The following is a 15,115-nucleotide window of genomic DNA, read 5'->3' on the forward strand; positions in this document are numbered from 1 at the left end:
AATTGTCTACAATTCTTTGCAAATAATTTTGAAAAACACTTTAATTGATTTTCGTGATTTCAGTTTTATAGAAAGTTAGCATAACTGTACTCGTAGTACTGTTTATGGTAAATATCTCATTCTAAAATCGTAATTGGTGCTTGAAACAGATTTTAATTTTTCAAAACAACTGTGACATATTCTTGGTACTTCGCCCATATGTGTTTGTAGCTTGAATAAAAAATACAAAATGCACCAAAAAATATTGAAAATTTGTCTATCACTTAGTGCAAATGTGGTGCATTTTATTAGAAATTATCATGCCATCAATCTACCACAATTTATTATTTAGAACTTCTACAATGCAAAGCCTGATTCTACTTATGGTTCAGTAAGTCATTGATCAAGTATGTGGTTTACTAATTTTTCATTTATGAATAGATGATGATCATTAATATCTCTTGTGCAATTTTACCTGGAATAGTCAGCCAATTCTTTCAATTTGGGATTAATATAAAACTATTTATACTGCTGTGTTACATCTTAACTTTAGGCAAGTTCTAATTAAAATTTTAATAGCCTATTCCCCATTCTGTGAATTGCTTTGTCATGGATTCGGAAGAAAGTCAGAAACCTCTCTAAGATCAAAACATTGGGTATTTAGGAATTGCTTAAAGCATACCAGTTGCATTTTTGAGGTCATTACCAATTTTTTTTTTATTTTGAGCATGTATTCAGTGTTTGTTGTCTATACTGTTTGTTATTATATGGCTTATGATGAAAAATGAAGAAGTTTCTGCCCGTAACTGGCCAGCAGGTATTGGCCATGGAATAGAAGACTCCGAAGCTGTCGAATCCAATGGTGATCTACCTGACATCAGTGCTCTAGCAGAATCAGGTAGCGGCAATGCAATGTTGTGTGCTGGTGGAGTGTGATGTTCTCATGTTTTGTCTTGATTTGCAGCATATGTTTGGTTGGTAATTTGATCTAATTATATCCCAGACCACAAAATGATAGTGACTCATAGTTTTAATGAAAGCACAGATAATTGCATTGTGACAGCGGCATTTTATTGACCATAAATTAATCCTCCTGTTTTGACCTATTGTTAACTTAGTTTTTAATGGCATGCTGATTGATAATTTTTTCATTGATTATGCATTGCTATTTTGGAATCTTGGGAACTTCTTTTTTCACTGATTACGTATAAGATGGTGTTTAGAGGTAGTCTAATTACAACATCAAGCATTCATAGCATTTCAGATATGGACATAGTGAATTTTGCTATTTTTTTGTTGAATATTGCATTTGTTGTAGCTTGTGTGCAGAGTCTTTACTCATCAGTGTATGAGTCTGCCACTTCCTGGAATCAACTCACGAATATTTTCCTTCCTCTTCTGTTGTTTTTTCTTTGTGTTATTGATAGCTGCCGGTCTTTCAGAGCTTATAATCAATTTCAGCTCGAATTCTAGGATTCCTCCGAAACAGAATTCCATGGTTTAATGTAGGAATGGGTTGTTTTCATGCATTTTTCTGTAGATATGTTATTTGATTTTCAACTCAATTTTGTGGCTCTAACTCTGACGTTAGTTCTCATGTTTTTAATTTTAATTGATAGGTTTTATTTCAATCACTATTGATATATTGAATAAAACTTGAAGTTATCTTGCCTTATTTTTTCTTATGAACTGTCAAATTTACTGCAGACTTTTAGCTGGTAATATAACGTATATTAGAGTTGAAGTAAAAGAGAACAATGAAATAGCCTTTCTTGCGTAGGAATAATATGAATTAGTAGTGGTTAAGAAGGCAAATAATAGTGTTACCCGATTCCAGTTATATACTTGAACTTGTGGAATCGAGGATGTACATAATTACATACACAATCCTTCCCTAGTTTTTGTTGGTTTACAGATGCCTACTAAATTTTCCTAAACAAAATTTGAATTTCATTACTGCCATAAAATTCATTTGTAGTATTTTCTTTTTCAATACTCACCATGTTTGTTCAAATTTAGGTAGCTGTAATCTTAACGGCATGGAATGGCTATGAGCTATAAGTTGAGCTTAACTCAGCCATAGGCAGTTATGGTATGCTTATGGCTGATTGTGAGTTCAGACTATAATAAACTACCTATATTATCATGGGGAACATTTATAAGTTGTGTTATTCTTGTGCTCTTGTGCAATGTTTTCATTTGAATAAATGTTTGTGTGTTGTTAATGTGATATTCAACTTTGCTGATGTTATCACAGTTTTCCTGATGTTTAAATTGAGGTTTTACGTGGTGATTTCCAACTTCTGCATTTTGTATCAACTCTTTGTGCATGGAAATTTTACTCTCTACCTAATAGTTTGATAGCATTGTGTTCTTTTTTCCTTGGTGTTGAATGTATGAATCTTTGCATAGGCGTGGTTTGTTTTTCTTAGTACATATTAGTGTGGCATGTCTTTTCATAATGTTGTGATACCCAATGCATTATTATGTCACAGTGACTGCCTTATTTGATTTTTTTATTCCCATTATTAATTTTTAGATAGTTCTGGTGTATGTAATTCATGTTTATACTACATTAATTATATCATGGCCTCATAGTAGCTACTTATGTAAGAGCTGACCAAAGAAATGTTTATTTTTTTGCTTAAATGTCAATTTATCACATTGAACAGAGCTATCATCATTGAAGTAATATATTTAGCCATTCTAGGTTGATTAATATTATTGTTTCTTTTACCTAGGCAAAGAAAATGCTGGAGCATTAGCTGGGGGACTTTCTCAAAAAGACCGAGAGGAACGCCTTCGCACACTACGCGACAGACAAAATGAAGAAAGGCAGAGAAAGCTTGAAGAGCTGAAGCAGCAGGTAAGATTCGTACTATGTATGTATTTCTTGATTGAAGCTTTCGCGGCTCATGATGATTAAAAATAAGTCACATAGGCGTGTTGTACTGGAGATTGCCCCAACGTTTTGCGACTGACTGCTGGTCACTTTTACAAGAAATAAAGAAGAACAAGAACAACTATAATAGGGATACCGGATTAAGAATCAGCAGTACTTGGAACCCAGTCATCTGCAACATTTCGTTATCTTCCCCCTCCAGTCCTAACTCCTCACACCCTCCGCCCACCCCTCCCACATGAAATATAAAAAATGCAGCAAAAACCAATCCCAGCATTATTCCTTTGAAAAAGTTACCAGCAGTCGGTCGCGAAACGTCGGGGCAATCTCCAGTACGACACACGGCGTACACCTGTATGTGACTTTTTTTTATGTTTGTATTTGTTTTATAGTCCCTGCAGTTATCCTCCATCAGAGATTGACAACATTTTCTTGGGTTTCTTAATGTGTTCTTTGGTTTTAATGATAAAAGTTATGTCTGTGTGCCAGCAGGCGTCTTCAGGTCCAATTGTAAATGATTTAACTTCAGATCGACACTGTCGTCATTAAAACCAACAAATACAGTGAGAAACCTCAGTGGATATTGCCAATCACTACACAACACCATGGAAGCCTTTGCACCAACTTCAATTCTCCATCAGCTACAGAGGTTGCTTAACCTAAAAAATATGCTATTGCTCTAAGCTTTTTGCCAGTTTCTGCTTCATGATCCGCTCATCCAGGGATCTTATTTCAAGATTTATTTTAAATGACTTCATCTTCTGAAATGGCTGCCCACTCCTGGGGCTGTAACTCCCTCTTTTGTCTGCCATCAATTTTAGAATGAGAATGTGAAAATTGATTGAGAATAGGTCTTGAAATGTATTTTATATATCTTTTTAAGAAAAAGTCTTGCCGAATTGGATGGTACAGCGGAAATTTTCATATGTGTTGCTGTGGTAACGTGTTTTACGTGATTTAACACTCACGATATCATTGTGAAAAAGGGCTTTAAATTTTTGGAATGCAAGTATGCATTGCATTTGCTTATTTTTGTTGCTTAAATGTGTAAATAAGTTCAGCTAATTTTTTGCTGTTAGGTATTGCTACAAACTTTATTTCTCATGCCAATGATGTAACTGTAAAAAGACTAGAAAAGTGATGTACAGTTGATTCTTGCTTTATCATGAATTAATCCATTAGGAAACCATTCAATTTTGAGTGATATGGATTCAGTAGGTATTTAAAATATATTTCGTTTATTTTTTAGCGAGTGAGGAGTGTCAGTGATTTTTTGTTCTAAACAGAGTTAGCTGCAGAAATTCGATAAAACAAACAAGATCAACGAGATAATTAGTAGTGCATTTGATTTTCCACCCGATGGCAACAGAGAACAGAGACTCACTCATATCTCTTGGCCACGAAGTTTTTGTGTATTTTTTCAATCAAATTCTGCGCCTAATTTCGTTTGGAAAAAAAATCACTTGTACCCTTTGGCTTCTCGCCCCCTCGATTTTGATATGGAAAAGTCATCAAGAAAGAGTCTCAACTGTGTATCATTTGATTTCATCACTTCTTTGGCAATAATCTGGTGCCCTCCCTGCGGCTCATTGTGGAATGTGAGGATGTTCATCTCTGCTTGAAAAATATTATCCTTAGCATGCTGGTGGATGTGGAAAGTGGTAATGGTTCCATTTCGAGCATGTCATCTGGATAATGAGTACGTTTTCGATGTTGCCCTCAACTTTTGGTATGAATCTCAGGCGTTGGCTGCGCAGAAATTTCGCGAGCAGAAGGAAGAGGAGAGGAGGCGCAGGATAGAGCAGCTGAGGGAGCGTGATGAGGGACGGCGCATGCAAGTTGAGGAGAGGAAGCGGCAGATCTGGGAAGCAGAGAGAGATCGAAGAGAAGCTATTCTCAGAAAGAACCAAGTGAGAATCGGTTTTTTGTACATAAACGATTTTAATCGATGATAATTTGTGATGCTTGCTGTAGATAGAAGTTTTGAAATCTGATACATTAGATTTTAGTCATAGTTTAGTATTTTCTTTTCTCCTTTAGTTTTTTATGTCGCTTTCTGAAATTAACACACCTTATATCTATGTGTTTATGTATATCTGTTTTTTTCTGTGATCTTTCGCTGATTGCTTTCCTGTATAATGATTCTAAAACAAAATTAAATCATATATTTGCTGAAGAGTTCCATTTTTTTACAAATGGTTACTTATCTTATTGTTAAGTTATTCTGAGGCCAAAATTGAGGAAGATTCTCTTGATACATTTCCTGTTTGTGTGATTATTAGTAATAAGTTCACAATGAAGTAATTATCTGCACATTAATGAGAATTGTTGAGAAATAAATTGTTTTTATTTTTTTTCCTTTTTAAGACTGTTGAAAAAGTATCATCATTGAATTCCAAGTCAGCTTGCAATCGAGCAAATATTCTGGTATGTTCCAATCTGGTTATAATCACTTCTTGCACATATAAGGGATGCAGTGTCTCAGCCTTGTACATACAAGAGCATTGCTTGGCTTTTAATGGAATGGAGAGCTTTTTGTGGCCTCATGATGGAACTGCTTTGGCATCATCAATGTCACATGTCTCATCGTACTTGAGTCATTCATCTAAATTGCTTGTTTGCTTTTTTTGTTAGCTTGGGACTTCTTAAAGCAAGTGGTTTTCAATTTTTTTAAATATTCATTAACGTAATCTTTCAGGAACGAGAGGCTCGAATCGAAGCTAAGCGAAAAAATGAAAGGAGTTCTATTGTGTTTGCCTTTGGAAGTTCAACACCCCGAATGTTGGAGCCAGCTGATACAGGTGGATCATTTTGGGGCTCCAGAAGGTTAGTATTTTAAGAGTATAATATTTAAAATGATACTTGCATCATTTTTACAAAGTTACAACACCCTCTTGGCTGCAGTGATTATCAAAGATATCTTCATGGATACACCTATACATATTTGGGATTTTTTTGGTAATCATTCCTTTTCATAAAACTTGCATTCAATTTCTCATGTTCAATATTAAGTATGGGTGATAATTTTAGTAGGTTTGTCAATACCCCTATGTCATTCTTTGGGGCATAAACTTCACACTGGCTATAGGTACTTTAAAGCTTATAGCCTTGATACAGTTGCTATCCTTAGACTTGCACCTGATTATTATTGATACACGTTAAAAGTGGAAGGAACTTCTATCACTCTTCAGCCTATAATCTCTTGGGTTTCCCCTGAGATCACTTGTATTTGATGTCAACCTTGCTTTTGATTTTTCGGTAACTTTCTCTTCAGTGAGTCTTCTTGAGTCTGAATTTTTTTGCCTCCCTGTCACTACTTCCTGTCCATGCCTCGCTATGGAACCGAATCGAGTGAGGAGTTCGTCTTCCACTTGTAATTTTCTGGCACTAATGCACCCTCACCCTCATTCTACGCACTTTGTAGCCTGCTGCTTTCAGTTTTTATTATTATTTTACTGAAAAGAGTTATTAGGATTATTGCCAATGCAAATGCAAGGGATCATTGTAAACCATTATTTAAGTAAGTTGAGATTGTGTGCCCAATATATAATGTCTGAATAGTGTAAAAGTGAACCTTGACTGCCATAAAACTGGTGATGATGTCCACCGTCATAATACAAGATTTAAAAATAATTTGATAATGTAGGCTTAGATAATGTTAATGTAGGCTTTCAGCAATGAAAAAAATCTTTTGGCTATGTTAAATTTTGCTTTTTTAACTACTTACCCCAGGAGGTCAGAGATTATGCATTACCAAGTTTCATGCGCTTCGCTTGTGGATAATAAGTCAAGCAATCTATTCAGCTGTCTTTCAAGGTCTAATAAATATTAACCTCCCTATATAATGAGGTTTTAGTGTCTAACTTATGGCCCTGTATATTTTTGTGGTTTCCAAATTTTATTCAGGGTACATCTAAGCTGCTTGTGTAATTTTTTTCCATTTTGTGTTAAGTTCCAAATGTGTCATATTTATATCATTATTAAGATATTTTTCAGACTGTACTGCAAAATGATTGTGTAATTTCTTTTTTTTTTGGAAATGGCTCCATGCTATCCTAATATTAATTATAAATGTGCCAAGTATCATGCACTGGAATAATTGTCATTGTGCTCTAAAGACTATTTTACTTTATTCATTATTTATCTTGTTGTGCCCAGTCCCCGACCATCCAGAATTCTGCTCTTTGGCTTGAAAAATCTCCCATTTCCATCTTTCAATAAATCAGGAAATCTTAGAATAATTTATTTGGCATGGCACTACTTTTCGTACTGATGATTGTTTTGATGAATGAAGGCATAATAGGTTCTTTGGGGGGTGGTGAGTTATTTTGTAAAACTGTTTCCACTTTTATACTCCAAAGTGCATCAATTCTCTGGTTTGCTAAATTGTTTTGTTGACTCCCATCACAATTCTTTCTGTTGTTTTTTTTGTTGATTTTGATCTCTTTCATCTGACCTCCAATTTTGCACTTGTCAATCTTTGCCAAAAAAAAGAAGAAATTTGTGCCCACTACTTTTCCCTTTCTGGTTATGTCATTAAGAGTTGAGGTTCATTTACTTGCTCAGGGAGAACGGCTCATTGAGGAAAGAAATTGGTCTCAAAAGTGGAAACAACAGTAAACCATGTGCGGCCAATGTTCTAGGTCAATGATAACTGATCCTGAGTGAATCTTTCATCAAGAGTTTATGGAGTCTTCAACTTATCTGCGAAAGGGTTGAAGCCATCTATATTTCTCTGTGAATACCTTGAGAAGTAGTCAATAGATCGAGAAACGAAAAAATATGGGTCTCACTATTTATTTTCTTTAACTCTATTGCAATTGTTAATTTTACAAAATTGGTGCAAAGTATGCATAAGAAATTTGACTCTCTATCATTATTGTGCGAAAGATCCACAGAGAAAAAATCATTCACCTTGACCAGGATTCGAACCCGGATCCCCAGATTTCCGGTCAAGTGCTTTAGCCAGTTAAGCTACCGAGGTGTCATTCTTCCCTGTGGGTATTTTCGGACACTTCCGGACAAGATGCTGCTGGACTGCAGAGCATATGATGCCACAAGCAGTCCAAATCGTGCGCACAGCACCACAGCCGGAGAGCAGGCCCGGACATAGAACACAAAGAGGTGTTCGCTCTAGTTCAAAGTATACCGGGACTAGCCGCGGTGATAACTTTTACGGGAGTCACCTGCAATGCACAATCGTGCGAAAGATCCGCAGAGAAAAAATCATTCGCCTTGACCGGGATTCGAACCCGGATTCCCCGATTTCCGGTCGAGTGCTTTAGCCAGTTAAGCTACCAGCTAGTAGCATCTTGTCCGGTAGTGTCCGAAAATATCCACAGGGAAGAATGACGCCTCGGTAGCTTAACTGGCTAAAGCACTCGACCGGAAATCGGGGGATCCGGGTTCGAATCCCGGTCAAGGCAAATGATTTTTTCTCTGTGGATCTTTCGCACGATTGTGCATTGCGGGTGACTCCCGTAAAAGTTATCATCGCGGCTAGTCCCGGTATACTTTGAACTCTCTATCTTTAGATTAACCATTTATTATATTATTTGCCTTTCACTTCTCTAGCCCATCCACCGCAAACCCTTCCCATTTTTTCTTTTACTAGTCGCCTCCACTCTCTTACCTAACCTCAAAACAGCTATGTAACTTTTTAATCGAATGGGCACAGTAGTGTACAGTGAGTCCTCATTCTACGTCACCCCGTTTAATGTCATTTCGCGATAACGTCACGAAAATTTTGAGACTGTCATTCGTTTATCGCACCTTCGCTTCGCGATAACGTCAAGGCTTTTAAATTTCGCACCAGAAAAAAACGCGAAGCGGCGGGCGTTGCAGGTTGCTCGTTTTGTTGGCGGTAATACAGTCAGTCTAAACGAAGTGTAAAACGGTGTGTTCATTCTTAATTGCGATTACGGTTTTAGCAAATTTTCTGCAAAATGAATTATTAGGTAGGTGCGCAAGGTTTTACTTGACATAATGGTTTTCAGGAACCTAAAAAGTGATTTCAAGGATTTTTTCCGTGTAGAACTCAAGAGTTTTTGTCGTCACTTTTTTCGCCGTGTTCACAATAATTTTGGTTCCCGTAACTGCGACGATGTTTCAGCGATGATGATGCCCAGGCGACGCTCGCCTGGGGGACCACCATAGCAAGCCCGAAAAGCAAATGCGGGAAGATACAAAAATGGAGAAGGATTTACGTCAGTGCTGCTATTGTCGTCGATGAAGACAGGAACTTGTATTTATGCCATAGCTTGGCATTACCATCGTAGAAATTCCCCAGATATGATACGCTATAATTTTTTTGCGTAGGAATTGTGAGGTCTAGGAGCCGATATTTACTTTTTACTTTGTTTCTTATGGGATATTATGCTTCCATTAATGTCATTTTGTTTATCGTCACATTTTTCAGGAATGGTAAGTGAGGTTAAACGAGGACTCACTGTACTAATTTACCAAATTTGGCATAAAGTGCAAAATGCGAAGAAATTGGTTATGGATCGATTATCTATGTATCTCTTTTGATTTTCTGTTCCTTCATTGGGACAGCTAATGGTAGTTGTTCTGAATTATAGCAACATGAGCATGGTTTTGTGTTTTATTTCAGGGCGACATCCACAACCAACGTGATGTTCTCTTCTATGGTTGGGAGCACTGGAAGTTCAGGTGGAGACAAGGGATCTTCAGGGAGTGGTCTAGTTGCCAGTCAAGGTGGTGTACCAGCTACCTCTTCAACTTCTTTGTCTAGACGTTCTTCAGAGAGGGAATTAGTTGGTGGAATCATGTCAGCAAGCATGCCAGCTGGTAGCAAGAAGAGGGCCGTGTCGGCTCATGCCCTCGACCGTAAACCCGGAGATGGTGAGTGTCTTTTCTTTCTCGTGCATTATTTGCCATTTTGAAAATTTGTGATGCATGAACCTTCTTCCCCTCAGGTTTATCTTTTTTTTTTTTACCTCTGAAGGTTTGTGTCTCACCATTCTGTCATGATGATTAGTCCATGTGACTCTTGAAATATTTCTTCCTAGAGAATGTTAGGTCTCTTATTCATGGATCTCAATTTGTTGATGTTTTTCAAGAATTTTTCTCCATCATGGTTGTTCCCTAGGTGTATTTCGTAATGTTTATCTTGGTAAATTTTCAAATGTTTAGTAAGATTGCTTAAGCACAGGATCATTATTTATTTTGTCATGAGTTAAATTGTGGCATTTTATTAGGATTAGATTATATTGGTCAGTTGCCTTAAAATAAATATTTAGATGCTGTGGAGTATACCTTTTAAGAGTAAAATATTTTGTTAAGGTTTCATTTCATGACTTATCCAAACATACAATAGAAAGAAAATTTGATCCTAACTTCACAGATGTTCCCAAGTATTTACTAATCCATTGTGATGTTTGGATATGGATCCTGTTTAGTGATGAAAAGTCAGTATTGTATTCTTGTATCCCTTTAAATTATTGTCTCTGAAATGCTGTTGAGAGCATGGTTTTGGTATTTAGACCCATGAAATTTGAATTTATTTAAACTTTTATTTATTTACCTGTCGTCATGGTGTATAGAAGTAATCAGGCTACATGTTGATGTTTTCATTGTCATTTTTTGGTTTAAATTGTATTCCCTATATTTGCTTTAGTGTTTTGTTTTCTTTTGAAGTGTATACGTACTTATTCTCACAGCCTGGTAATAATAGTACTTGCATACACGTGTAACGGAGAAGGTCTTATCATGCTCTGAGGGAATCCCTTGAACAGTTTCAGAGACTTTTGAATCGCACTCGCAAATGCCCATACCCAATCGCAATACTTTTCATGACTTACAGAATTACGCTCATCCACTTCAATGTACGAGGTGTTCTGCTGGTCTGACCTTGGAGTTGCTGAGGGCACGCCCCTAGTGGGTGCGGCCTCAGATAAAAGTACAGAGCCCGGTCAGGTCCTCTCTTCTCCCCTAGCTGCCCCTCAAGACATTCACAGCCCCCGCGACCCCCGTAATCCCGCACAGGCCACTGCTGCTTCCCACCACACCCACCCTCTTAAAGATGGTCCACCCGAGCGCAATGCTAAGCTTGCCCCGTTTGGGCCGTACGAAAAAGTTTCAAGTTCTAGGGGCTCCTCTCGCACATGGGGAAGTGACCTTTGGGTCGGACAAGACGCTGTCAGTGCTGGGGGTATGATTTTCTCAGGTGGTGAGTTTCAGGGAAGCCATTTGTTGTTAGGACTTTTTTACTGCTTGATCATCTGCTCCTCATCGCTAATGATGCTTGCCAGTTGTGTTTTGTTTCTATGATGTTATGAAAATATTTTTTTTTGTTTTGAGTTCTCTCATATTCCATAATACGTATCTGTATGCTTATATGATTTTTTTTTCAATCTCAGAAATCTCTTTGTGGCATGATGTTAACACTTAGACTTTGTATCTACTCTGTTCCTTTTATATTTCTCTTACTATCTACCCTCATCCCAAATCCTGTTGAATAATTGATAGAAATCACAATCCTTTTGTTAATTGTGTGTGTGTGGAAATAATTTTCCTAACTGTCTTGTTTTCAGTGAATGTTCACTTTTGATTGAGAGTAGGTTCTACTTAATATTTAGGAGCAGAATTCTTGCTGATGAGCCATAATTTATGGAAGGCCTGCTTTTAGATGTAGACTAATCAAATCATTTATCATTCATCATTTCTAGCTTTATCATTTGGAAATGAAGTTGGTAGTTGTGTTTCCTCAGTTTGTAGAAAGTAAAATCCATTTTTCGGTGGTCACACCTTGTCGATAAATGAATTAAATGGTGATATTTTACAAATTCTTCATTTTAGTATAATTTGGATTATTGTCTGTGATTTTCTCCATTTTTATTTCTGTAGAATTCGATATTGCAAGAGAATTTTACTAAATGACAATCCGACAGTAAATTATTAGTGTATGTGTTACTGTATTTTAGGTGAAACTGTAAAAACAAAACTTTGCTGCTAATTTATCACTTGTTTGTGTATCCTTATATTCATTTGACATGCTATTCAAACTTATGTTGCTACTTTTTGCACAAATTTATATCTGTTACATCAGAAATGTTGTGTATCTATCATCATCATCTAGTCTGAAGAACCCCTCTGTTATATTAGGAAGTGCATTGATGTTGAACAAATAGTTTAAAAGCCATATCTCACTTTGAGAGTAGGTGGTTTACACTACCCTCATGCTATCCTTGAAGTATATCGCATACTATTGAGTGAATCAGTTAATAACTTGACATCTTAGTTGCCTGAGGGGAAAGATGGACCTTAAAGTTGTATAGTTTTGGGCCACCTGAAATGGTTCTCATCATTGAAAGTGATCACTGATATTTTATACTTAAAAGAAATTTAATAGTGAATGAGTTCGAATTTAAGTACATGTCTAAGTTCGGAAATGGTCTAGTTTTTCCTGTGTCTAATTTTGCCATTGTTTACTGATAATTCTTTTCTCAAATGGTTATGTTATCATCTCATATCCATAACTCGTCTTTAACATCAGTCGCTGAGAGTGGGGAGAATTCTGGCGGAGGAATGAAGCATGATTTGAGAACAGAGTGGAAATGTTAATTGGTGTCTTTGCTTTGTTAATTTTGTTCAGTCATTAATTTTCAGATGTTTTTCTGCAGACGTAAATTTCCTTTTTAGTTGATTCGAATTTTGGAGAATCTTAGGACATTTGCATGTTGATCTGCTCTTGTGAAGTAACTATCACTAATTGAATTCATACAGCCGAGCAAGTTGGATGCGTAACTGTGATGCTTTGCAATTGAGTAATGGTTTAATTCTGTAAGTGGCATGCAGTGGAAAGTTAACCAATCGTGAGCTGGTTGATATTATTCCCTCTGACCCGTCAATGACAGAGCTCTCTCGTTTCCGTCGAACAGATGAAGGGGATGGGCAATCTGGGATGGCCGCCTTCAGCCCGTATGGTCCTTCGCCACGTGCCAGGAAGAAGACGGACCTAATGCCCACCATACCATCGCCCAGGGGTGCTGGAGGTGATGGCCTTCACCAGAAAGCACGGCACAAGTCACCAGGTAGGGCTTTCTCCATGACAAGGTTGGATCAGCTAGCAAGACCGCGTGTGTACAATCATCCTGCTGATACGAGCTCGGGAGCTTCTAATGACACCCACCACCACCATCTCGGCACGGCACGGCGGGCGAGCCGCGAACTCGGCGGGCGGCATTCCCTTGGTGGTGTAGCGGACCGTAACGTGTCCAAGAGCACGAGCCACTTGGCTGGATCAGGAGGTCCGTCCGGGAAGGGGCAGGCCCCTCAGGAGAGGCCGCTCCGTCGCACGGATGCCTCGAAAAGCATGTCTCACTTGGGGGGTTCTCCCTCACAGGGCACTATGCCTCCCTTGGTCCCGCGTCTCACAAGGGCTGAACGATTGCGGAGACGAGCTCGAGAAGTTGGTGCCGCTGCCAAGGCAGAATCTGGGAAGGTTACTCCTCCAGGTAAGTCAAACTGGAGACCTACTAGACTTTTCATGAATTTGAAAGGATAACTTAGATAATTTACAGAGTGGTACATGAAGTACATCATTAGGAGAAGCTTATAAATTGAGCATTAGTGTGATATTAGTGGGGCAGCGTTTAAGATTGTCTCAAATGAGAAAACAATTAAAGTTTATTTTTCTACCGACATTATGTAGAGACTACCCAAATCAATCCATGAGATCACATTCAGAGTTTTAGGGATGAAGGTACGATTTGAGTTCTCTCCATAATTATGATTTCTCAAGGGTTAAATGAAGAGGTGGGGTTTGTCATTCTAAGGCTGGCATTAATTCGAAAAGGATAGATTGTTCCTGTGTCATGCTCTCGAGTTTTATGCCCTCTTCATGAATGTAATTATTTGCATTGGGTAAAACACTAAACTTATTGCAGTTTAATAATAATAATGTTTTATTGGTCAAAAGTTTTCAATAGATACACAGACCTTGTAAGAAAAAAAATCAATTTTACATAAATATACAAGAAAAATTACAAACAATCACAGTTTATAGGCTGCATATTAGTATACAATATCACAACTGTTACGCATAAAAAACTCACCATCCAAAAACAGAGCATGAAAGGCTAGCCATCAGAACCTTATATAAGCTTAATATGGTATAAGAAAAAACTTTGTCACAGTTTTGAGCTTAAACCCTGTGCATTGAAACTGATAATAAATACCCAAATAAAATGTCATCTTAAACCTAATTAGTTTGTTTTTTATCATGTGAGAAAGATATTTGCAGTGTTGAGCTGCATACTTGGGATTTAATTACCATTAATTGTTCTAAAAACTGGTTGAGTGGAGATTTAATTAAACTTGATGCACAGATATGAAAGAGAACTCCAATGAAAGAAGCCCTATCCTCCATTTTTCCCTTGTATATTTCTCCACCTTCCTCCGGATGGCCAATAGTCCTCTCTTCGTGTTCAGCTGGTAATGTAAGTAAACATAGTTTGTGAATACCGGTCAATGATGTAGTATCAACTTATTTCACTCCCCGTATCTTATTGCATGGATGCAATCAATCAGTTATTAACCAATTCCCTGTTTAAGTTCTTCGATAAGTAGGATATTGAAAGAAGATTGGCCATGCATCTTTTTATGTAATGTAATCCCCTGTTGTAGGGCCACTTGTGTTTGGGTCTGCATATTATTATACATGCATGAATTTGTAAATGAATTGAAGGATGATTTGCATGAGTAACTCTTTCACCCTATAAGAAAAATATATTCTACATTTAAAAAATTTAAGAATCAAATTTACTGTACACATTTCATAAAAATGTAATTTCTTGTATTCATTCATGGATCTTGGTAATTTTTAAGGGTCCTTTGACACTCAATACTTTTTTGAGCGTAAATGTCGTAACTGCTTTGAAAGGAGGTGAACTATTTGTCCCAATGTGTGTGATATGAATGGTGCTCTATTCGGTCATGCGAACCTTATTTTTTTCTAAATTTTAAGGTGATACATATTATTAGGTTTTAACATGTTTCTTATCATACATTTTCGATTCACAGCTTCAATGTGTCCTGAATTTAGATAGTTCCGTTTTTTTCCAATTCTGTTGTGAAACTACAATGTGTAGGCTACTGTCAGATGGTACTTATTTTATTAAAAGCAGGTGCATTTGCGGAAAGGATTCCAATGGTATTTATTTAAAACAATTTAATACATTTCGTTTTCATCATATGGTGTTTCATCTTTAG

General features: G+C 37.1%; 1 protein-coding gene across 15 annotated transcripts in view; it reads left to right on the top strand.

Moving 5' to 3' along the window:
- LOC124166057 (MAP7 domain-containing protein 1-like) overlaps positions 1-15,115 on the top strand; it is a 350,615-nt gene that overhangs the window by 310,981 nt on the left and 24,519 nt on the right. For 10 of the 15 annotated variants that reach the window (XM_046543666.1, XM_046543665.1, XM_046543651.1 and 7 more), the window contains 8 exons: positions 770-877; positions 2,721-2,845; positions 4,624-4,791; positions 5,249-5,308; positions 5,580-5,707; positions 9,495-9,745; positions 10,707-11,072; positions 12,784-13,359. In XM_046543666.1, the coding sequence (XP_046399622.1) occupies positions 770-877; positions 2,721-2,845; positions 4,624-4,791; positions 5,249-5,308; positions 5,580-5,707; positions 9,495-9,745; positions 10,707-11,072; positions 12,784-13,359 (1,782 nt within the window). The remainder of the gene's footprint in view (positions 1-769; positions 878-2,720; positions 2,846-4,623; positions 4,792-5,248; positions 5,309-5,579; positions 5,708-9,494; positions 9,746-10,706; positions 11,073-12,783; positions 13,360-15,115) is intronic. The other 5 variants (XM_046543662.1, XM_046543654.1, XM_046543657.1 and 2 more) reach the window with 5 other exon arrangements.

This window comes from Ischnura elegans, chromosome 9 (assembly GCF_921293095.1).
Source record: "Ischnura elegans chromosome 9, ioIscEleg1.1, whole genome shotgun sequence".
Lineage (NCBI taxonomy): Eukaryota > Metazoa > Arthropoda > Insecta > Odonata > Coenagrionidae > Ischnura > Ischnura elegans.